Source organism: Cibotium barometz, chromosome 5 (genome assembly GCF_041138505.1).
Source record: "Cibotium barometz isolate CiBa-2024 chromosome 5, ASM4113850v1, whole genome shotgun sequence".
NCBI classification, from domain to species: Eukaryota; Viridiplantae; Streptophyta; class Polypodiopsida; order Cyatheales; family Cibotiaceae; genus Cibotium; species Cibotium barometz.
This window is the reverse complement of record NC_141050.1, coordinates 54,120,107-54,143,198: the sequence shown is the minus strand read 5'-3', so window position 1 is coordinate 54,143,198 and position 23,092 is coordinate 54,120,107. Positions and strand designations below refer to the sequence as shown.

The 23,092-nt window shown below is 42.2% G+C and overlaps 1 protein-coding gene across 1 annotated transcript; it reads left to right on the top strand.

Moving 5' to 3' along the window:
• The first annotated feature begins 329 nt into the window (after positions 1–329).
• Positions 330–6,605, top strand: LOC147638650 (uncharacterized). Its single transcript, XM_086798583.1, has 8 exons — positions 330–1,281; positions 1,526–1,641; positions 1,755–1,873; positions 2,121–2,283; positions 2,778–3,004; positions 3,131–3,276; positions 3,367–3,692; positions 3,873–6,605. The coding sequence occupies exons 1-8, from the start codon at positions 1,105–1,107 to the stop codon at positions 6,376–6,378; spliced, it is 3,780 nt and encodes a 1,259-aa protein (XP_086654709.1). The 5' UTR covers positions 330–1,104; the 3' UTR covers positions 6,379–6,605.
• The last annotated feature ends 16,487 nt before the right edge of the window (positions 6,606–23,092 follow it).

Below are 23,092 nucleotides of genomic sequence, written 5' to 3'. Positions count from 1 at the left end.
GGAAACCGAATAATTATTGTCAAGGATTGACTTTATGTTATGTGCACACTGGTGACCATAGTGACCACCTCCCAAAAAACAAAAAAACAAAAACAATGCCCCTAGGCTCTAGCTATGGCATGATGTCATAGATTCAAAGAGGAAAGACCAGTCACCAGTGTGCATATGCCATGGAGTCGAAACTTTCCCTAAAAAGGATAATAAATGTTTGCCCAAAATATGGTTACATTGAAGTAAATGGGATACGAAATTTCCCATTTACTTCAATGTAAATGAGGCGGATACGAAATCTTAATAAATTCTAGCCGTTGGGACCCTTGTTAGAGAGAGAGAGAGAGAGAGAGAGAGAGAGAGAGAGAGGCTATTGTAAACATTTTCTGCTCCCGCTTGCAGTTGCAGGCGCATTTGTTTTTCGATTTTTCAAACATTTCTTACAACCAAAAACAATGAAACGCATCTCTCCTGATTCTTCCCCGGACCCCGATCTGCGTCACTTTGTCAACAGTCCAAATAGAATTCCGACCGAGCCTCCCCCCTTCCCTAATCTACTCCTTGTCTGGGCGGGATGTTTGATTTTTGAGTTAAGACTGCTCTAAGGACGAGCTTTTGCCCCTAAGTTTTGCTTTCCGGGCGCATATCTGCTTTCTGAGCGAGCTTTTTACTCTAAGTTTTGGTGATCTCTGGGCAGAGTTTCTGAGAAGAATCTTCTCTTTGGAGATCACAGTCTGCTTTTTTGGGGGAACACTTCGGATTTTGGAGCAGAATCTGCTTTCTTTGTTGTGCGTTTCGTGCAAAATTAGCTTTCCGGGCGAGCTTTTGTGACCCCGACTTTGCTCTCTGATTACTTCAATTGCCTCAAAGTCTTTATTTCTGGAAAAAATTTCCCTGGATTTTGGCGCGAAATCCGTTTTCCTGTGACATAAATTTGCTCTTTAACTCTCTGCATTTCGCCAAAGGCTACATCGAGGGAGGGGGGAGATTTTACTCTGCATTTCCTGTAAAATTTCCCTTCTGAGCAAAACTTTTGCAAATTTCTGCTAACAACCTGCTTTCTGGCCTATTAAGTTTGTGGGAAGATTGAGAACCGTGAGCTTCTCAAAAGCCATGTTTGCCAAGAACGTGCTGACAGATGAAGAAAGGGCAGTTGACAGGCAGCTGGGGTACCCCAGAGGCTATGCTAAGCTTTGCAGGCATGCTTACATCCAGATGCAGGGGCTTATCACACCTTTCACAGAAGGACCTCCACAGAGATTTCATCCTTATGAACCCCTAGAAGAAGAGGTTAGCAGGCATAACTCTTAATGATAGAACCAAACTGATCAATACGGTTGCTCACCATAGCTTTGTGTATGCTTAATTGTCATCTTTGTTTGACAGTTAGTGTTGTTTCATCAATACAAATGCAACTAACTGTTCAGGCTAGCTGTTTAACATAGATTAGCCTATGTTAGATGTTTGTTGCTTTTTGTCAAACCTTTGTGGGTTAGCTGGACGACTGAATGTTCAATTTGTTATGTTAATACAGCTAACTAAACTCAAAGAGTTTGATTCCTTATTCCCAATCCTTGACGCGGAGGAGAGAGATCCATCAAATGCAAGGCGGCATGCAGATTTTTTATGGCAACAACTGGATCACTTAGGGTTGGTGCTCCTGAGCTTCTCATGGGTGCACAGGGAGCTCTCAAATCACCTCTAGAGGCTGTATGAATTGACGGGGATGAAATGAAGGTTACAATTTCTCTGTTTTTATGCAGAAATGCAGGGTTTGATCCTGCAAAATTTCGGGTTGATACTTACGGGAATGTAGTTTATTGGAATGCTGACCCTGGCTCCCCACTTGCTTGGGAGGTTGATCACTGGTTTCCTCATTCAAGTAAGCATTGGAAGAGCCAAAACCTTATTCAATACTGATACTGTGACGTTATGGGTATGGATCATGTATGGTTAAGATGCGTAGGGCAGGTACGATCATGCATGGTTAAGCTGAATATCACATGCGTGCGTATGGATCATGCATGGCAGTGTTCAATATTGTAAGTTAATAGGTATGGATTTTGCATAATTACACTGGATGTCACATGCTTGATGCGATCCTGACCAGATGCCGGTGTGGGTATCAGGAGGAGGGAAAACAGTTCTGAGCAATCTTCGCATAGTCCAATGGCAAGTTAACCAGAGGAAGAGCACAAAGCTGGAGTTTTTGGTACCTTGGTGGGATCTGCAAATCGGGGTTTCAGTCAATCAGTTTCTCTCTGTATTCTCTTCCAAAAATGCAGACTTCAGGTAGCTTGCTTCTTAAAGTCTTTACACACATCTGGAAAAAGGGGTAAAAGGGGGGAGAATCCCAGCAAAAGTGGGAGATCTCCTCTGCCCATTCTCATCGATGGGAAGTCTCCCCAGTCCATCTCCCTGCGCACCCGATTGATTCTGTAAGCAACCTTACTGGACAAGTCTCCCCAGTCCATCTCCCTGCCCACCCGAAAAGGGGAAAAAAAGCTCATTAAGTCTGTAAGCACCCTTAGTGGGCTTGATAAGATGCATTTAATTATCATTTCTCCCTGCTTATTAGCTCTCAAATATGTGGAATTTTGTAAACCACTCCTGGTGAACCCTCCCACACTTAAAAGAGGCTGTTGTGCGTGCATGCACACGCGCGCGCGCGCGCACAGCACACACGCCCATACACACACTAACAGTCATTGACTCATGGTTTCCCTCATGAGACATGGGGACTTATTACCTGCTTTGCTAACAACTATATTCTGGTATGGTTGCAGGCACAGGGCATTTTCCCTATTTTTCCTGTGTGGAGAGAATGAGCAGCTGGATGACAAGCTAGCAGTGGAGTGCCATTCCTGGCCTCAACGCTTTCGTGAAAGAAAGCATCAGGTGGGACTTGCAGCTGCTGCCATGGTGAGAGTGCAGAAAGACATGAATGACACTTCGAAAGTTCTTAACAGCCACAGAGCCGTAAACCAAGGTTATCAACAAACTGGAAACACAGGTGAGCTTTTTAGCTTGCCGATTATTTGATGCTAGAATACTCTGATAAGCCGGTCACCTTGGGATAATGAAGCTGGTCGCACCAATCTCTTCGCATCATTAAGCTGTATTGGATGATGTGTTTTAGGGACTCCCGCACGAAGGCGATGGACTCTGGACGAAGAGGAGGCTCTTAGGAGATCGTTGCAAAAGTTTGGGCCTGGAAATTGGAAAGAGATCAAAGAGTTTGAGCCTGTGCTTGTCAACAGGTCCACTGTGCAAATCAAAGACAAGGTAAGTCCTTATTGATTTGGCGTCTCTTCTAGTGTCTTTAACGCCCCAACACGATAAATGTATCTATGTACTTTCCCTTTTCACCTTCAGTACCGGTTGATGAGAGGAGAATGGCAGTTGGATAAGGAGAACAAAGAAGAACCTACAGATAGGTATACGGCAGCAATACAAAGAGAAGAAAAGCTCAAGCAAGTGCAGGGGGAGGAAAGGAAGCGAAGAGAGGAAGAGCTAGCTCAGTTGGAAGAGGACCTTAGACAGATAAAAACCCACAATGAGAAGGAAAAATCGGTTCTCGAAGAGCTCGAGCAAACACTTGCAAAACGAAGGAAGCGGGTTGAGAAGCAAAGACGATGGTCAGAAACACAATCACAGTACAGGCTATGTCTTGACAAGATGATCAGAGACACAATGCATCAGTGAGTTTCTTGTAAATTCCTTTTGTTTGTGTGTCTGGATGTGCATTATGTACCTACAAGCTAAGCATGCGCTTCTATTGCTTTTCTTTTTCTTTCTTTTGAGATCCTGCTTGTCAGTCCACGATTTTAAAAAAGCATTGGGTTTATATTAATCTATTGATGTTTCCTTTGTGCATGCAGATGTGTTGTTTACAAGGAACAAGCCAGACTAAACCAAGCTGCCTGCAATGCATTGCTAGCAAGGCTGGAGTCACAAAAATCAACACGTGATGCAGCCGAGATGGACCTTGTGAAAAGGGTCAACCAGAGGGAGACTCTAGAGGCCTTGGTGAGGCCAAATATCACCAAAAGGACTCGCAATGAAGGGCATACTGATGTTGGTAGTTGTATAAAGCTCAGTGCCGGTGCAAAGACAGATATCAAAGGTGGTAAAACACGAGGTTGGCCTCTCTTGTTGGGTGAAGGAGACAATAGCAGGGACCACCGTGATTACAGATTCAGGAGGCTAAAAGAGCCCAACACTCCAGAGCAAGACTCTCAAGACTCTACTGAACTGGGCAAAGTGAGGGAAGCTCCGAAATCATGCGAGCAAGACTACAGTGATTCAAATGGAGTGGAAGATGAGCAGGGAACTGCTGAATTGGGCACACCTGTCCTTAAAGTCAAAGGTTACAAAGTGCCCATAGGCTTAATACAGTCAAACGTAACCAATTTCCACGGGCTTGAGTTCAAAGGTTCTAAAGTGCCCATTAGAGAGGGCGGCCCAAGACCAACAAAAGTAAAGCAAGATGAAGATGGTCAGGCAAAATTGGGGAATCAAATGCTGAAGAAAACTGTGTCACCCACGGGTTCTAGTGAGAGTGGTGCTGTGAAGAGAAAAGCTTTGGAAGTGAATGACTTAGACGTGGTTCTTCTTGGTTATGAGTATGGGCAGCAAGAAAATGTGAAGGGTGAAAGGGAAGAATCAGTGGGAGACAATGCAACCCACAACAGTGAATTGGGCTTGAATGATGCTGATAATGGACTGAACAGGGAGGATGACAAGCCAGAGCTGCTGTTGGAACAGGGAAGGAAATGCAGTGTTGTTGCTGGGAAGGCAAGGCACAATAATGAGCAGTTGCAGGAGGTGTTGCAGATGAAAGGGAGGGTGAATGCCGCCATGGCAGATGCAGAAGATGAAGAAGATGAAGAGGACAGAGTCAAGCGCGTGGGCAAATTCAATATGGAAAAATGGCTGCAAATACTCTTGCTCAACCCTGGCAAGAGTGGCGACAAGGAAGAAAAACCCACCTCAGAAATCAACTCGCAGAACAACGCACATGTCAAAAACCATGTTCCGGAGGGTCAAGAGCCTATCGGGGATCGTCGTCATGGAAAAAATGTCGATCCTGAGGCGGAGGAGGCGGCCAAATGTGGCATAATGGGCGGTTTCCTGAAGAAACTGAGCTTCAAGCAGGGCCAGGAAGCGGCAGAGACGTTAGATTTAGCGGCAGAGGAGCCAAATTTGTCGGTGCCAAAGAAAGGGGAGGTGGCGAAAGAGGTGAAAGCTGAGGAAAATGGGCGCAGCGATATGCGGCGCGTCAGCCCTTGGCACCGCGCCCCTAGCCCATCCCTCAAACGTGCAACTAGAGTTATTAAACACACCGCCAGCGCTGGCGCCCCTTGGCCACAGAAACCTAAAGGGCCTTGCGAGGATAAGGATTTGAAGGTGGACGAGCGCAAGGTAATTGAAAGCTTCACCCGGCTAAAGTTGGGCGCGGACGGACGCGCCGTGTTGGCAGATGAGCGAAATGTCGCAGAGGAGTCGGAAGTGGCGTTGCAGATCGCCTGCGAGGTGGAGTTCGTTCAGAAGATGAGAGCGGCAAGAGAGCGGGAGCAGCGCCGCAAAAGGCATCAGAGTGCCGGAGTGCCGCCTCAACTGCAGGATTTGATGGGCGATTCTTCTCAAGAACAGCTGGAATGCAACGGACCTCCGTCGGCATCTCTGCCATCTCCGTCGCCCACGATAGCCAAGGTCAATGAGCAGCGCCGTCACTCGATGGCGGCGACACCGACTCAAGACCTAACGCCATTGTTGCCCGCCGTCAAGCAATCGCAGCTCCAGCACCACCACTCTCAACAGACTTCCCAGCACCGCCCGACTCACCCACAACAACGGCAACCCGAGCGCAGCTCATCGACTCCGCCGGCGCAGTTTCGGCAAGCGCCGCTTCTCCCGTCGGCGGAAGAGTTTCCGGTCACAACCCCACCAGCGCAGCTCCGGAAGGCCCAGCCGCCGTCGACGGAAGAACTTGTGAAGCAACGGAGGCAAACATCTTTATTGCCTAAGCAAAACCAGGTCCGGCAACTGTCACGGCAGCAGACGGCAGGGCATGCGGTCGGAGGCGGCGGGGCGGCCAGGAAAGCCAGCATGCTGATGAAGAGCGCCAGCACGAGAGGTGCCGGAAGCAGCAGTCGGACGGCGTCGTCGTCTGGCAGCGGCGAGTCACCAGCAAGGAGTAGCAGCAGCGGGCGTAGGGGCGGGGAAGGGGAAGGGCCGCCTATGGGCGAGGTGGCCAGTCTCCGGCGCAAGGCCAGCTTTTTCCAGGATTGGGACGCCAACGAGGGCCTGCGTGCCTCCCTCTCGCATGTGTGGAAGAAGGCCGTGAAGAAATTCGACCTGGCACGCCAGCAAGCTCAGCAATGAGACCCAGTGCTCCAGCTCAGCAGTGTGTTTTTCCACCTCAGCATGTGTTTTTGCCACCTCAGCAATGGACCTAAATCTCTCCAAGAGTTCATTTTCAAGCCACTGTTCATCTTAGAGGCGCAAAATCAATGAACCTTTACCGATTTTACAACATTACCCCTTTCTTGCATATGAATTCGGGTTTGTCAAGATTGAGAGAATTGATGAGAGCTTTGTTTTTACAAACACTTAATGCTTAGTTGTTGATAAAAGCAAGTTGATTTTAAGAGGGAATTGAAAGTAGTCTACATTGTGCAAAGCCCCTTCAAACTTTATTCAAATAATGAACTAAATACACTATTAGATTCTTCTAATTTCCACATAAGAACTAAATATACTTAGAAAATTGATTAACTCACACAACAAGCCATACAACACGAAGTCACCCACTAAGAGGAAAGCATGTCCCAATTCCCAGTTGCATTGATTGAGCTTTAAAGGGTAGAATATTAGAATATATTTTTAAGTGCTTTGTATTGCCATAGGTACACATAGATTTCAACTCTTGAAGGAGTAAGAAACTAGCCCATTAAAAAAAACACGCTCTGCAATTTTAGTGGATTCTTGTGAAACTCATCCTAGTTTTTGTTCTTTAAACTTGTGAGGCTTGCATTCAACTCGGATACCAGATTTCTTGAGGGCAGTCTTCCTTTATGTTAGAAGATGATATGTGGACTTCGCTCAACATGGAGATGTAGAATTTGAAGAGTATTTTGGAGTTGGGTTTGAAGAGTATTTTGGAGTTGGGTTTGAATGTAAAGGTGTAAAGCCGTAAAGTTGTTTTTGGAAATAAATATATATATAACTATTGTTCCCAAAAATAAATAAACTCTGCACATACATAACAACAAAAAGGTAAGGTTAGTGCTTGTTAATTAAAGATAAAGTATTTGATAAAATTCGATTGTACAAATAAAAAATGATTAGCATGGCCTGTGTGCAAAGATCACAATTCAAAACGTTTCTTGACCCATATATAAGAATATCTAGGGTGGGAGAGATGATGCACTTCCTTTTTGAAATTCATGAAATCTTGGAGCGGGTCCTTACTTTTGAAATTGAGCGACGAAAATCATACGAGATATATTCCAAAAAAGGTACCCCTTCTTAAGTAATGAATTGTAACTACGTAAACAGCATGTTGAAAAGCAAAATTCCAAGATCAAATAATTGAAATCTCCAAAATTAACATGGAGAACACGATTAGTTCATTAAAAGGAAAAAAAAGCCTTAAGTGATAGCACTTATGAAATAAGGAAGTCAATTTGAAATCTTTTATAAAAAAAACCTTACTGGAGTGGCTTATTGAATGTAGTGATGCTCACAAAAGAGAAGATTAAGGACCACAAGTTTTTAAAATTGTCCATTTTTAATTAAAAGAAGTTATAGTTTGTATGTGGATATACATCGAAGTATATTTAAAATTCTATTAAATTTTGAGAGTGAAATGATGGGGATATGAAATTATAACCAAGCAAACAAGGTCCGGTTTATTGAGGCATGTGTTCAAAAAATTAAATTTCATTAAACTATTGGATGATCCTAATAACTACAACACTGGCAAAAGCATTAGGTGCATAACATTGCCAAAAGACTAGGAAAACAAAATCACTACAATGCGATAAGGGTTTCCAAATCACAACAACACTGGCGGAAGCATTACGGGAGAATTAGACTCTAAAGTTTCCAAATCACCACAACACTGGGGCAGAAGCATTTGGACTCAATTTCTCGCCTTTTTTCTCTAGAGAGAGAAAGAGTTTGGAGCAACAAGAAGAGAGCCACCATTAACAAAACTTTTGATAATTAGATATAGTATATTTTATATATTCCTTATATTAATATATTATTAATAAATAAATACGAATTCCTTAATAAAATACTTAGGCCACACTGCATATTTTCAATTCTTTAATATATATGAACACTAGAGTGTTGTTAGCTCATTTGCTTATTTGCACTTTCTGCCCAATGATTCTAGAGATATGCTAAAGAAATCACTTTTACTAGTGAGGTAAATCAAGAAAATGGTTTTATATTACATTATGGAGAACTTATGTGTGAAAATAAAGTAGCATCACTACAAGGCGATTAGATGGACAATCTTGTTGGATATTCCAATCGCTTTGTAGTGACTTTCTCAAGGGTGTCAAAGCACTAGTGTCGTATTATATTATGGAGAACTTATATATGAAAATAAAGTAGAATCCCTACAAGGTGATTAGATGGTCACAATCTTGTTGGATGTCCCAAATCGCTTTGTAGACTTTCTCAAGGGTGTCAAAGAAATGGTGTCATATTACATTATGGAGAACTTATGTGTGAAAATAAAGCAGAATCCCTACAAGGCGATTAAATGGTCACAATCTTGTTAGATGTCCCAAATTGCTTTATAGAGACTATCTCAAGGGTGTCAAAGAAATGGTGTCATTACAGAGAACTTATGTGTGAAAATAAAGCAGAATCACTACAAGGTGATTAGATGGTCACAATCTTGTTGGATGTCTCCAATTGCGTTGTAGTGACTTCCTCAAGGGTGTCAAACAAATGGTGTCATGTTCCATTATGGAGAACTTATGTGTGAAAATAAAGCAGAATCACTACAAGGTGATTAGATGGGAATCTTGTTGGATATCCCAAATTGTTTTGTAGTGAGTTTCTCAAGGGTGTCAGAGAAATGATGTCATATTACATCATGAAGAACTTATGTGTGAAAATAAAGAAGAATCACTACAAGGCGATTAGATGGTCACAATCTTGTTGGATTCCAAATCTCTTTGTAGTGACTTTCTCAATGGTGTCATATTACATTATGGAGAACTTATGTGTGAAAATAATGCAGAATCACTACAAGGCAATTAGGTGGTCATAATCTTGTTGCATGTCCCAAATTGCTTTATAGTGACTTTCTCAAGTGTGTCAAAGAAATGGTGTCATATTACATTATGGAGAACTTATGTGTGAAAATATGGCAAAATCACTACAAGGCAATTAGATGGTCACAATCTTGTTACATGTCCCCAAATCGCTTTGTAGTGACTTTCTCAAGGGTGTCAAAGAAATGGTGTCATATTACATTATGGAGAACTTATGTGTGAAAATAAAGCAGAATCACTATAAGCCAATTAGATGGTCACAATCTTGTTGGATATCCCAAATCTCTTTGTAGTGACTTTCTCAAGGGTGTCAAAGCAATGGTGTCATATTACATTACATATTACATTATGGAGAACTTATGTGTGAAAATAAAGCAGAATCACTACAAGGCAATTAGATGGTCACAATCTTGTTGGATATCCCAAATCTCTTTGTAGTGACTTTCTCAAGGGTGTTAAAGAAATGGTGTCATATTACATTATGGAGAACTTATGTGTGAAAATAAAGCAAAATCAGTACATTGTCAAGGCGATTAGATGGTCACAATCTTATTGGATGTCCCAGATCACTTTGTAGAGACTTTCTCAAGGGTGTCAAAGAAATGGTGTCATATTACATTATGGAGAACTTATGTGTGAAAATAAAGCAGAATCACTACAAGGCAATTAGATGGTCACAATCTTGTTGGATGTCCCAAATCGCTTTGTAGTGACTTTCTCAAGGGTGTCAAAGAAATGGTATCATATTACATTATGGAGAAATTCTCTATGAAAATAAAGAAGAATCACTACAAGGCGATTAAATGGTCACAATCTTGTTGGATGTCCCAAATTGCTTTGTAGTGACTTTCTCAAGGATGTCAAAGAAATTGTATCATATTACATTATAGAGAACTTATGTGCAAAAATAAAACAGCTTCACTACAAGAAAATTAGATGGTCATAATCTTGTTGGATGTCCCAAATCACTTTGTAGTGACTTTCTCAAGGTTGTCAAAGAAATAACCATAACTTTTGATCCGTAGCTCGGATTGACAAGCTAAGTGCTCAATTTTTCATGCTCTATCGAAATATGAATTACATTCAAAGAAGAATGGCAGTGGTGCCATTTTCTCTTCAAGGTGATGGAAGGTCTTGATAATGGCAGTGGTTAAGAAATTTCATGCGTTTTCATATAGTCTCATTGGGATGATATGTTAAGACTTGTTAGTCTTACGAGGATGGAGAAAAAGTTTCAAGTACATGCTAGCATTGAAGGAAATTCAATACCTTTTGCATCTCATATTCAACTTCATAAAGAAGTAGCTGCCAACTAGTGGGAATGGGACTGAAGATGGATCCAACCACTTGGAAATCTTTCAAAAAGAAATTTTTGAGGTTTGAAATTTGAGTCTTGATTGTGGAAGAATTTTTCTAAAACCTTCTCATTCCAATAGGCCTTCTACATTGGAAGATCCTATTAGTCTCGCTATCTATGAAAATCTAGGTTGTTGGGTTGAGGGGGGGATCAAGTGGATAAATTGATCATTTTAGCCATATATCAACATAATTTCTCCCTAATTTCCTAGCCTATTACATTACATAAGGGTTGACCTTAGAAGCTTCTGTTCTCTTATAGAGAGGAGCATACTCATCATCTAGGTCCACATTTATAAATCACTTCTTAGAATTGTTTCTGATGATCTACAAACTATAAAACAATACTGAAATTATAATTAACTCTTGTCTTTGCAAAAATATAAGTGTAGTAAAATGTTATCATTAATTTTAGGCACCTGTATTTCAAATAACATAAAATTAATGCCCTCTAAACATATCCATACTTCCATTGAGCATTGCAGCAACACTTCTTGATGAAACAACACTTCGTGGCAGTAGAGGAATTGTGTATAGAAAATCAATGAAGGCAAATATGACTTTTTGGTTCCACTTGATGGCACCAGAAAATAAAATCTCTCTCTATTGTTATCTATGCATAAATAGTATGTGAAGAAAGAGGAGATTCAAGTGAAATCTAGAGGCTTGCTTGAGAGATTCACGTGAAAACTTAGAGGCTTGCTTGAGAGATTGAAGACTTGAATGGAGGGGAATTCAAATGGAGGCTAGGCCAGAAGAGGAAAGGATACATTCATGCTAAATATATCTCTCTCACTCTCTTTGTTTGAGGTATATACAATTCAATTCCAAAGTTTAATCAAAATACTAATAAGGCAACATTTTACTTCATTAATGTTTTCGCTTAAGCCATCAACTAATTAATCAAATTTTTTCACTCATTGTTGCAAGCCCCTATTGAATGAGGAAAAATCACCCAACAACAACTACCATAACTTCATGAAAATGTACTAGAATAGAACTTAAGCGTGTTTATATGCACAAGATAAATTCAAGTTTTTTTTTTAAAATGCCACTTTTTCCAATCGACATCTTTGAATTCCATGTTGTACTTGAAGTTACATAGTTACTTATGTCAAAAATATTCTCATACTTGTTTTCTTACTTTATAGAGTACTGGGTTTTCACATTTATGAATTTTAACTCACAGTGGTTGAAGTTATGTGGAACTTAAGCACATTAGAATAAAATAAGCATTGAATCTATTTAGAAAATGTAGAAAAGGGTGAATATATATTCTAAAAGAAGAGAGAGAAACCCAATATAATAATAATATTATTTTTACACTTTTCCTAGATTCCAAGAAGAGAGAGAAAGCCCTTAAAGGGCCCATTTGGAGCCCAAATTTTCCCTACTGCCAATGCTTGTGTCCAAATGCCTCCTTAGAACATGTGGGCTCTCTACCTCTTGTATAGGTTTGCATATATACATAATGATGGGTTCTATACCCATCATATCTCCTTAGAACATGTGGGCTCTCTACCTCTTGCATAGATTTGCATATATGCATAATGATGGGTTGTATACCCATCATATCTCCACTTGTCCACCACTAGATATATGACTCTAGTAAACCTGCATACACCTAGATGACTATCAAGTGTTCTCAACACTACTTTAGCTTTTTGTGCACAAGATGTAAAAATGGTTATGATCCTAAACTCCTCATCAAGACTCTATTTTGACCCCTATCTCCATCAACAAAGGAGTGATATTCTGAAACATCATCATGCATTACAAAGAAGACTTATCCACCTTTTCTTTTTCTTTGCGTAATACATGTTTCTTTTCCCTTACATGATACACGTGAACTTGATTTTTAACACCAGTAGTACCACCACATGACACATTATAATGCCATGCCTAACATTCTACCTCAACCTACGAGGCATCACAATAGACCTATTGTGTAGCGTTCAATTTAGGCATGCTTACATCTAACGCAAAACTTTCTATTTTCCCTTTATAACCAAGCGATAGTCCACATAACATACATGAGGGTTAAAACCTTACTCACAGACCCTACTCAATAATTTTCCCAATAAAAATAAGGTTCTTTTTTATGTTTGACACATGAAGTACATCTATCACCTCAGTTTCCATGAGGACAGCTTGTCCCTCTTGCATTTCTATAGCAGTCAGCGTTGGTTGCTCTATTAGGAGTGCCAATTGCATTCTCTCTTTTGGTTCTAGTTCTAGTTCTGGGAGAGGCCTTCGAGCCACATGGTTTAGTACCTGTGTCATCATTAGGTACGGGTTGCATATCTTTGACTAATGCGCCTTAAGGTAGTTCTCCATCTCCCTGTGGATGTAATATGCCCAGTCCTCCTACTTTTCTTCATGTACCTTTACGATTCGGTTCAGTGGCATTGTACTACCAGTCCACTGGCTTCACTTGCATGATTAATGACATCGCCCTACATGCCTTTTTTGTGGCTTCATCCCTGATGTTCTCGTATTCAGCTCCATTAGAGTTGTAGGAGCTCTTCTTCAACATGGCATCTAGGAGCATCTTGTCAAAGGCGTGTGTATGTATCTTGAGTGGTGGTGGGAGCTACAGAGCCTCACGTATTAACTTTTCTGAGATCAGTACTTGCTCCATGTGGTGCCATCTGCCTTTGTTACTGTCCCCCTCTTGGTGGCTTTGTCATACGTCTTTATTATTCTACACAAAGTTCTATGTCGATGTTCCGGGGAGAACTTGTGTCATCTTGTTGTCGAGGCCCACCTTCTCCAACTTTTCTTTAACTTCTGCCTCTTCCATAATCTGGAGGCACTCTGGGTTGTGATATTGCAAGGCCACCTTTCCATGTGCTGTGTGGATTTCCTTGCTGATGATGGCACCATGGAAAGCTTGGGCGTATGGACCCAGGTAGTTCATCTTCGGACCCCGTGTAGGTCTTTTCTTCTGGCTCAATGGGGATCCCATCGCACTGGTGTGTGTTACTATGGGGGTCTGTGCGGCTTCTGGGTCTGAGGTCGACATCTATACATGGAAAAAAGATCAGCCTATAGACTGGTGGGACATGTGCCACTTCTTGTTGTTGTCTTCTTTCTTTTTTTCTTCCTCCTTTTCTTTAAAATGGTAAGAAGGTTAATTGTGATGAGAAGGGTGTTAGTGGTGTGAGAAATAAATGAGGTATGTTAGATGTGATATGATAAGGTCAAATTAAGTACCGTGAAAGTGCAAGTGTTAAAGCCATAAAAGTGCAGGTCGTCTCGTGAGGGGTAATCCCGTGAACCGGGGTAAACCCATGAGAGTTAGTTCCGTGAGTTGGATTTCCGTGAGATTTAGTTTCATGAGGTGGAAATCCATGAGATGGAAATCCGTGAGATGGAAATCCATGAGATGGATTTCCGTGAGGTTTAGTTTTGTGAGGGTTAGTTTCATGAGGGTTAGTTTCGTGAGGTGGAAATCTGTGAGATGGATTTCCGTGAGACGGTTTTCGGCCGTGAGACAGATTTTCGTGAGATGGAAATCCGTGAGGTTGCAGGTTTTGGCCATAGCCGTGAGACTACAGGTTTTGGCCATAGCCGTGAGACTGCAGCAGGTTTTGGCCAGCTGAGTTTGCAGGTTTTTGTCAGTGAAGTATTTAGGTTTTGCTTTTTTGAATTTGATGAATGCATGATTAGATCAGACCACAGAGCGGAGTTTTGTGTAAAGATTATCACGAGGCAATTAATGATGACCACAGTGTTTCAACAATTTAAGACATTGTTGAAATGCAAGAACTTTGTTTGACATGCAAAGACATTGTTTGTCCGACATTTAATTGATTATGATCAATCTTTGAAAATATGAAAGAAAAGAAAAAAAAAGAAAGGCCCAAGCTCCCACATCAACACATGTAGGTGTCGATTGAACTCGAAGATGTGGAGGGAGGTGATGCAAGGAAGATGCGATTGCATTTGTGCACATGATGACAGTGTTTCAACAATTTAAGACATTGTTGAAATGCAAGAACTTTGTTTGACATGCAAAGACATTGTTTGTTCGACATTTAATTGATTATGATCAATGTTTGAAAATATGAAAGAAAAGAAAAAACAAAAAAAGGCCCAAGCTCCCACCTCAACACATGTAGGTGTCGATTGAACTCGAAGATGTGAGAAGGGAGGTGATGCATGTTGAGATATCGAGCTCGTCTAGTAGTGAGGCGGTGGACACTGATGACCCGCTTGGGGGATAGGCCCCACCTTACACCACTGGCATGGTTGGTGAGATCATGGGAGATATGCGGCCAGTGGGATGACAGGCTGTGTGACAGCCATTCTAGAGACTGGCATAGTTATAGCGCCACCTTATTTAGTCGGGTTCACACTATAGAGAACCCGTGTATGTATTGGTTGAGTACCTTTCATATTATGTGTACTCTTATTCTTGTATATGGGTGTTGAGTGTTGAGTAGAGAAGAAGAAGATTTTCAGCCTCTCACCTTGTGTGTTCTCTATTAGGGTTTGTGAGTGTGTGTGTGTGCTTGTAAGAGCTCAAGCTCTCTTCTCCCCTGCATCTTTTCATGGTATCAGAGCCTGGTTCGTGCTTAGGGCTGAGCTGCAAGCAAGAGAACCACAGGAAGCGGTACGAGGGTAAGAGCTTCAACTACTCTTCCCTATTTGTGTTGGTGACTACACCCTTGTCGGGAGCTCTACGGGAGGCACCGGCAAACGATCTCTGATTGAGGAGCTTTCTTCGCGGGAGTAAAGCTATAGGGCAACTATATAGTCCTATTGGACTGAGATTTTTGGTCCGAAAACGCGTTTCGGGCGCGTCTGGACCTCCGTTTTTCAGAAAGTAGGCGATTTCGAGCACTGTGGGTAAGTCATCGATTCTCTGCAGAACTCTATTTTAAGAACTGCAGGAAGACAGATTGACTGTGCAGACACTGTGGGTGCTGCAAAGAGGTCTACATTTGCCATTGGGTGTATGTATGCACATTGAAGTCACTGGTTGTGACATTTGAGAGTACTACAGTATCGCTGCAGAAAATACAGCATTTGTACAAAAAAAAACCAGAGTGCAGTTCCTGGTAAAATTGTGTGTTTGGCAAGATGTCTAATGATGGCATAACACAGATTGTGGCTGAGAAGCTGGATAAGAATAACTTCCATGCTTGGAGGTTCAGGTTGACGAATTTCCTGATGGGAAAAGGCTATTGGGACTACATAGAAGGTGAGCATGAAGAGGCACCGGAGATACCGGGACTGCTGCAGATGTGAAAGAGTTTAAAGACTGGAACCAAGGAGCCAGGAAGGTTATGTATTGGCTATCCATTAGTATACAGGACACTATGATTGGGCACATTCAGGATGCCAAGTCCCCCAAGGAGGCGTGGGACACCTTGGTAAAGCTTTATGAAACAAATACCAAGGCACGCAAGATACAGTTGAAGAATGAACATACTGTGGAGAAAAAGAGCATGTCTGTGAATGACTATGCGCTGAAGATAAAGGGTATTGTGGAATCCCTTGCATCTATTGTGTGTCAGTAGATGATGATGACAAGGTGGAAGTCTGTCTGCGTGGTCTCGGGCCACAATACAAGGCGTTCAAGACGTCTATTCAGACTCGGGAAAACATTCCCAACTTTACAAATTTGGTGTCTATGCTGATTATAGAAGAGAAGAGCTTGGGTGAAGACCAACAGTCTTCACAAACCAAAAACAGTTCAGAGCAACAGGCCTTCTACACAGGTTCAGGAAGAGGACGAGGTAGAGGAGGCCGTGGACGCGGTCAAGGAGGTGGCCAAACAGGTAATCAGAATTATGGCCAGCAGCAGCAACAACAACAATAGTCCTAGAATCAACAACAACAACAATACGCAGGTGGAAGAGGCAAATTCAGAGGCAGGGGGAGTCAAAGAGGCCGTGGAAATTGGCAAAGGCAATATAATGATGCACGTGAATGCTATTATTGTGGTAAGCCTGGACATGTGCAGGCAGAATGTTATAAGAAGCAGGCTGACATGCAAAATGGAAAAGTGCAGCAAAACAACTATGCATCCTCAAGCAGAAATAATGAGGATAATGAAAGGTTGTTTGTTATGCAGCATGTCGTGAATGCCATGTCTGAAAATGTTGATGCAGCACAAAAAGATAATGTATGGTATGTGGATTCAGGCGCTTCAAACCACATGACAAGTCATGGGGAGTGGTTCAAGGAGATGAAAAACCCAGAAAGACCAGGTTTTGTGGAAACAGGGGATGACACTGCTCATCCAATTGCCCACATTGGAGATGTGCCATTGTCTAAGCAGGATGGCAAAGTGAAGTACCTTGCAGATGTACTTCATGTACCGAACATAACAAAGAATCTGGTTTTAGTTGGCCAGATGATTGAGCAGGGTTTGCAGGTTCGGTTTAACCCTGATGGGTGTTATGTTGAAGATTTCAAAGACAAGTGCAGGTTGGTTGTAAAAGGCAACAGAGTGGGCAGAATGTTTACATTGAATGTAGACATGCCTGAAATGAGTGCTGCGATGTTTGCAAATGGTTCAGGAATTGTTGCAGACACAGACATTTGGCATAAAAGGATTGGACATGTAAATGTGCAGAGATTGAAGTCTATGCAGACAAAAGGAATTGTGACAGGGCTGCCAAAATTTAAAGTGGAAGGTATGCAGAAAATATGCGAAGCATGGGAAGCAAACAAAGCATGTGTTTCCATGTAACAGATATGTGAGCAGAAATGCACTAGATGTTGTGCATTCAGATGTATGGGGTCCTACGAAGACCATATCTATGGGAGGCTGCAGGTATTATGTGACTTTCATTGATGACCACACAAGGAAAGTGTGGGTATATTTCATGAAGGAGAAGAGTGAGGTGTTCACTCACTTTCAGAATTTCAGAGTTTTGGTTGAAAAGCAAACAGGGAAATATGTAAAGTGCCTAAGGTCAGATGGAGGGGGAGGGTACTTCTCCAATGAGTTCTCTGAATTTTTGAAGAAGAATGGTATTCGGAGACAGTTTACATGCAGATACACTCCGCAGCAAAATGGATTTGCTGAGCGAAAAAACAGGCACATTGCTGAGATTGCGCGAGCATTGATAGAAGAGAAGAATATGCCGCATTGCTATTGGACTGAGGCTGTTTCTACAGCAGTATACATCATGAACAGGACTCCAACTGCAGCCATACATGATGTAACTCCAGAGGAGAGGTTTACTGGCAGAAAACCAGATTTGTCTCATCTGAAAGTCTTTGGATGCATTGCATATGTGCATGTGCTAGATGAGCTGAGAACTAAGCTGGATCTGAAAGCTGAAAAATGTGTGTTTATTGGATATTCCCTTGAGCAAAAGGGATACAGGTGTTATAACCGTGCTACACGTGAGCTGAGGGTAAGCAGGGATGTTGTGTTTGATGAGATGAGCAGCTGGTATGTTGCTGAAAAAGAAGTTGTTGGGGCTGATGTCAGTGGAAGTGTGGTTGCACAGAATGCAGGTCAGCAATCACAGTCTTTGAGTGGACCAGGAGAGTCCTCATCTAGTGGGTCTGTTGATAGACCATGGAGTGGCAGGCTGCGTCATAATACCAGCCCTGCAAATGTGATTACTACATCACGTAAAGGAAAAGAGAAAGTGGTTGAGCCCCTTGGTATGCCTGACATTTCTATAGGGCATTCTCATGTTGATGGAGAGTCTAGTGGCTTAGATATGAGCCTTGATGAGGAGCTTGGGATCCCAGCTATGAGAACACCTGGTGTAAAGAAGGCTATGGAAGCCATGAATGAAAAGCTGCGAAGATCTGGTAGAGTGAAGAACCCTGTGCAGAGGTTTACTTATGATGGTTATGTGGCACATCACTATGCATATATGGCAAAGGTTGTGCAGGTTGTTGAGCCCACATGCATTGATGAGGCTGTTGGAAATGTGTATTGGGAGAAAGCCATGGATGAGGAGATGGATACACTATATGGAAATGAAACTTGGGATTTAGTGCAATTGCCTAAAGGCAAGAAAGCCATGGATGAGGAGATGGATACACTATATGAAAATGAAACTTGTTGATGGAGAGTCTAGTGGCTTAGATATGAGCCTTGATGAGGAGCTTGGGATCCCAGCTATGAGAACACCTGGTGTAAAGAAGGCTATGGAAGCCATGAATGAAAAGCTGCGAAGATCTGGTAGAGTGAAGAACCCTGTGCAGAGGTTTACTTATGATGGTTATGTGGCACATCACTATGCATATATGGCAAAGGTTGTGCAGGTTGTTGAGCCCACATGCATTGATGAGGCTATTGGAAATGTGTATTGGGAGAAAGCCATGGATGAGGAGATGGATACACTATATGGAAATGAAACTTGGGATTTAGTGCAATTGCCTGAAGGCAAGAAAGCCATTGGATGTAAGTGGGTGTACAAAGTTAAACATAACAGTCATGGAAGCATAAACAGGTACAAGGCTAGATTGGTAGCCAAAGGATATGCGCAGACATATGGGATTGATTATGAGGAAACTTTCAGCCCAGTTGCCAAGATGGCAACGGTGAGAGTTGTGATAGCAGTGGCTGCATCAAAGCAATGGTCTTTACATCAGATGGATGTAAAGAATGCATTCTTGCATGGGGATTTGCAAGAAGAGGTGTATATGTTGCAGCCACCTGGATATGAGGATGTGGGTCACCCCGAGCATGTTTGCAGGTTGAAGAAAGCCTTGTATGGCTTAAAACAAGCACCAAGAGCATGGTCTGACAAGATTTCTGAATATCTTGTCACTATTGGCTTTCATGTAGCCAATGCAGATTTCTCGTTGTATGTGAGACATGGTGATAGAGGAGTTGTGCTTGTTGTCATCTATGTAGATGACTTGATCATTACGGGGGACCATGATGCAGAGATCTTTGATGTAAAGATCTTGCTTAGACAGAAGTTTGAGATGAAGGATCTGGGGGAGCTTAGATATTTCTTGGGCATTGAGGTGATTAGGTCACCACATGGTATTGGATTACTGCAGAGACAGTATGGCTTGGACATGTTGTCCAAGTATGGTATGACAGGCTGTAAGCCTATTTCCATGCCATTGGATCAGAATGGCAAGTTGAGTGCAGATTCAGGAGAGATCTTGGAGGATCCTACTATGTACAGACGCATAGTACGAAGTTTGATCTACATGACGATCACCAGACCAGATTTGAGCTATGCTGTTGGGTTGGTGAGTCAGTTTATGCAGGTTCCATGGAAACCGCATTTGGATGCAGTGAGACGCATACTGAGGTATGTGAAGTCTACTTTGCATTGTGGACTATTCTATGAGACTGGGACAGAGATATGTGTACATGGGTACACAGATGCTGATTGGGCTGGTAGTATCTCAGATAGAAGATCTACCAGTGGATTCATGTTTTCTTTGGGGAGTGCTGCTGTGACTTGGAGCAGCAAGAAGCAGCCTACGGTTGCTCTATCCAGTACAGAGGCCGAGTACAAAGGAGCTGCTATGGCAGCATGTGAGGTAGCTTGGTTAAGAAAGCTACTTGCAGATTTGGGTCTATCAGTGGATAGACAAGTTGTCATTTTCTGTGACAACATTAGCAGTATACAGTTGGCCAGGAACCCAGTCTTTCATGCTCGTACAAAGCACATAGAGGTCCACTACCACTTCGTCAGAGAGAAGGTCTTGGCAGGAGATCTTGACCTTGTTTATGTCAGCACAGAGGATCAGGTAGCTGACATCTTCACCAAAGCAATGGGTACAGAGAAGCTCCGCAGATTCAGGGCTTCGCTTGGTGTACACGAGATGGAGTTGAGCTCAAGGGGGAGTGTTGAGATATCGAGCTCGTCTAGTGAGGCGGTGGACACTGATGACCCGCCTGGGGGATAGGCCCCACACTTACACCACTGGCATGGTTGGTGAGATCATGGGAGATATGCGGCCAGTGGGATGACAGGCTGTGTGACAGCCATTCTAGAGACTAGCATAGTTATAGCGCCAGCTCATTTAGTCGGGTTCACACTATAGAGAACCCGTGTATGTATTGGTTGAGTACCTTTCATATTATGTGTACTCTTATTCTTGTATATGGGTGTTGAGTGTTGAGTAGAGAAGAAGAAGATTTTCAGCCTCTCACCTTGTGTGTTCTCTATTAGGGTTTGTGAGTGTGTGTGTGTGCTTGCAAGAGCTCAAGCTCTCTTCTCCCCTCCATCTTTTCAATGCAAGGAAGATGCGATTGCGTTTGTGCACATGATGACCGGCGATTGCAAAATGAGAAAAAAAGAAAAGAATTTCGATTTTATTGCATAGCCGTCAGACTAGGCGGCTTCCTTAATTAAGAATGTCATGTGTCATCCTACGATTGGTCCAGAAAAAGTAACCATTTCATGGTGTGAAGCATTTTGGACCAGTTCACAGCGTGACCGTTTTGTACGAGTTCACGGCGTGAACCTTTTAAAATCAATTCATGGCATGAAACTTTTTATACCAGTTCATGGCGTGAACCTTTTTGTACCAGTTCACGGCGTGAAGCATTTTTGGATTAATTCACGGTGTGAACCTTTTTTTTGGATCATGTGTGTGCAAGATTGATACCCTATATTTCTCTTCATGCTCAAACATTCAACATGCATTTAAAGGAGTGAATGATACCCAGTTTTACCTTGTATCCATTTTGTGACTAATGGATACCTTCATCTTTTTACTGCCATGGAAACCAACGTGGTATTTTGGCACTTCTGGGTAGGTGTTGTTGCAGGTGTTTTAACTCCATGTGTGGGAGTTCTTGATTCTTCCCTCCACCCAACTGAACAGTTTTTCTACTGAGTCTTGTGGATTGGGGCTTGTATGAGTGTCCATTTGTTGAACCTTTTTTTTTTCCTTTCAAGGTCCTTGTCCAGCTCCTTGATCGAGGTGGTTACAGGTATTGGTTTAGCTATATTTAACCCATCTTGTTAGGTTGGTTTCTTCCTCCACACAAGTGTTTGTGCACTCTTAGCATTGGTTTTAGTTGGGAGTTGGTTCTGAATGCCTTTACTACCCTTTCCTTTGTATTCGGAGGTGTGTGTAATGGTGACCACTGGGTGGAGTTTAGGCACCCATACTGTTGTATTGCCTTGGTAGTAACCTTGTGCCATAAGTAATTCCTTTTGGACCCATTGCTTACGAATGCTTTGTGGAGTGTGGTTTTGTTTAGAGTACCGCCAACTGTGAAGACCATTTCTATCCCTTGTCTCCCTTTTGAACCCTTCTTGTTGATTCTTTATTGACCCCCCCTTCTCATCCTTGTAGAGCTGGTTTCCAAGATGACCCTTAGGCACCTAATGTTGTGTACCCTGTGGCTTGGGATGCTTTTTGCGTAAGGATTGCGGAATTGTTACATTTTTTTGCTTCATGAGTTGATGTCACTGTGCTTGGTGTTTCTATCTCCTCAATCATGGCCTGCTTCCTTGTGTTTATCAGGCTCCATAAGAGTATGAATATGACATCATTTCCCTCATTCAGTAGTGTTATCCTCTTCTCCCATTGGATATTACAATTGCTGGCACAAATCCAAGACCGTCCTAGGATCATTTCCTCTTCCATGGATCTTGTAGGCATGACAAACACCTTCCCAACCAAGAAATTATTTGTGATGAAAACATTAACACTTAAAAATCCCTCAACTTTTGTAGTTGTCAGGTACTTGTGCATTGGTGGTTTCAAGGTGCAGTTTATTTAAGGCTACGCATGTCTCATATGAGATCAGGTTATGACTTGATCCTGTATCTATCAATGCAATGCTCGTTGCATGACATTTAACCATAGAGAGTCCCACCCTAAGTCGTGCTGGCTCAATGTTTAGTTCCTCTTTGTCTAGGAGAGTTAGTGATGAAAGATCCCTGCCCCCTCCGCGCAACGAATTCGGGGTTGCTAGCAGTGGAAGTAGCACTTCTTGTGCCGGCACAGCCTCTCACTTGGGGCCTCGCCCACGGTATCCGAACAAGAGACTAATCCCTTGATTCTTCCAAAGCCGAACCCGAAAAAACTTCCCTCGGCCAGAAAGCACGGGCGATTCCTCCAGGATATTTTTATTCTAACGTAGTCAAGAGCCTTAACTAACCGAACTGATCCGACTGAACCCATAAGTCACATGGTCAGACCTGCACTTAGATCATTGTAAGATTCCTCCTCAGCCTGAATAATGAATAAGCCTTTACTTCAATCCCTTGTAATCATTCCCTATTTTTGAATACAAGAAAATATTATTTTTCCTTGTTTTGCCTAGTGAGATAAAAATTTCTAGAGAGTGGTAAATCAATATTGAGATATTTTTGGATATATAAATTCTACAAATATCAAAAATATGTTTCCCTGAAATAGAAAATCAAAATAAATTTTCCAAGGTGCAATTGGAAAAATGATTTAGAAGACCTTAGCCTAAGGGTCTTCTAAATTGGAATTAATCCAAAGTATTGACTACAGAGGATTGAATC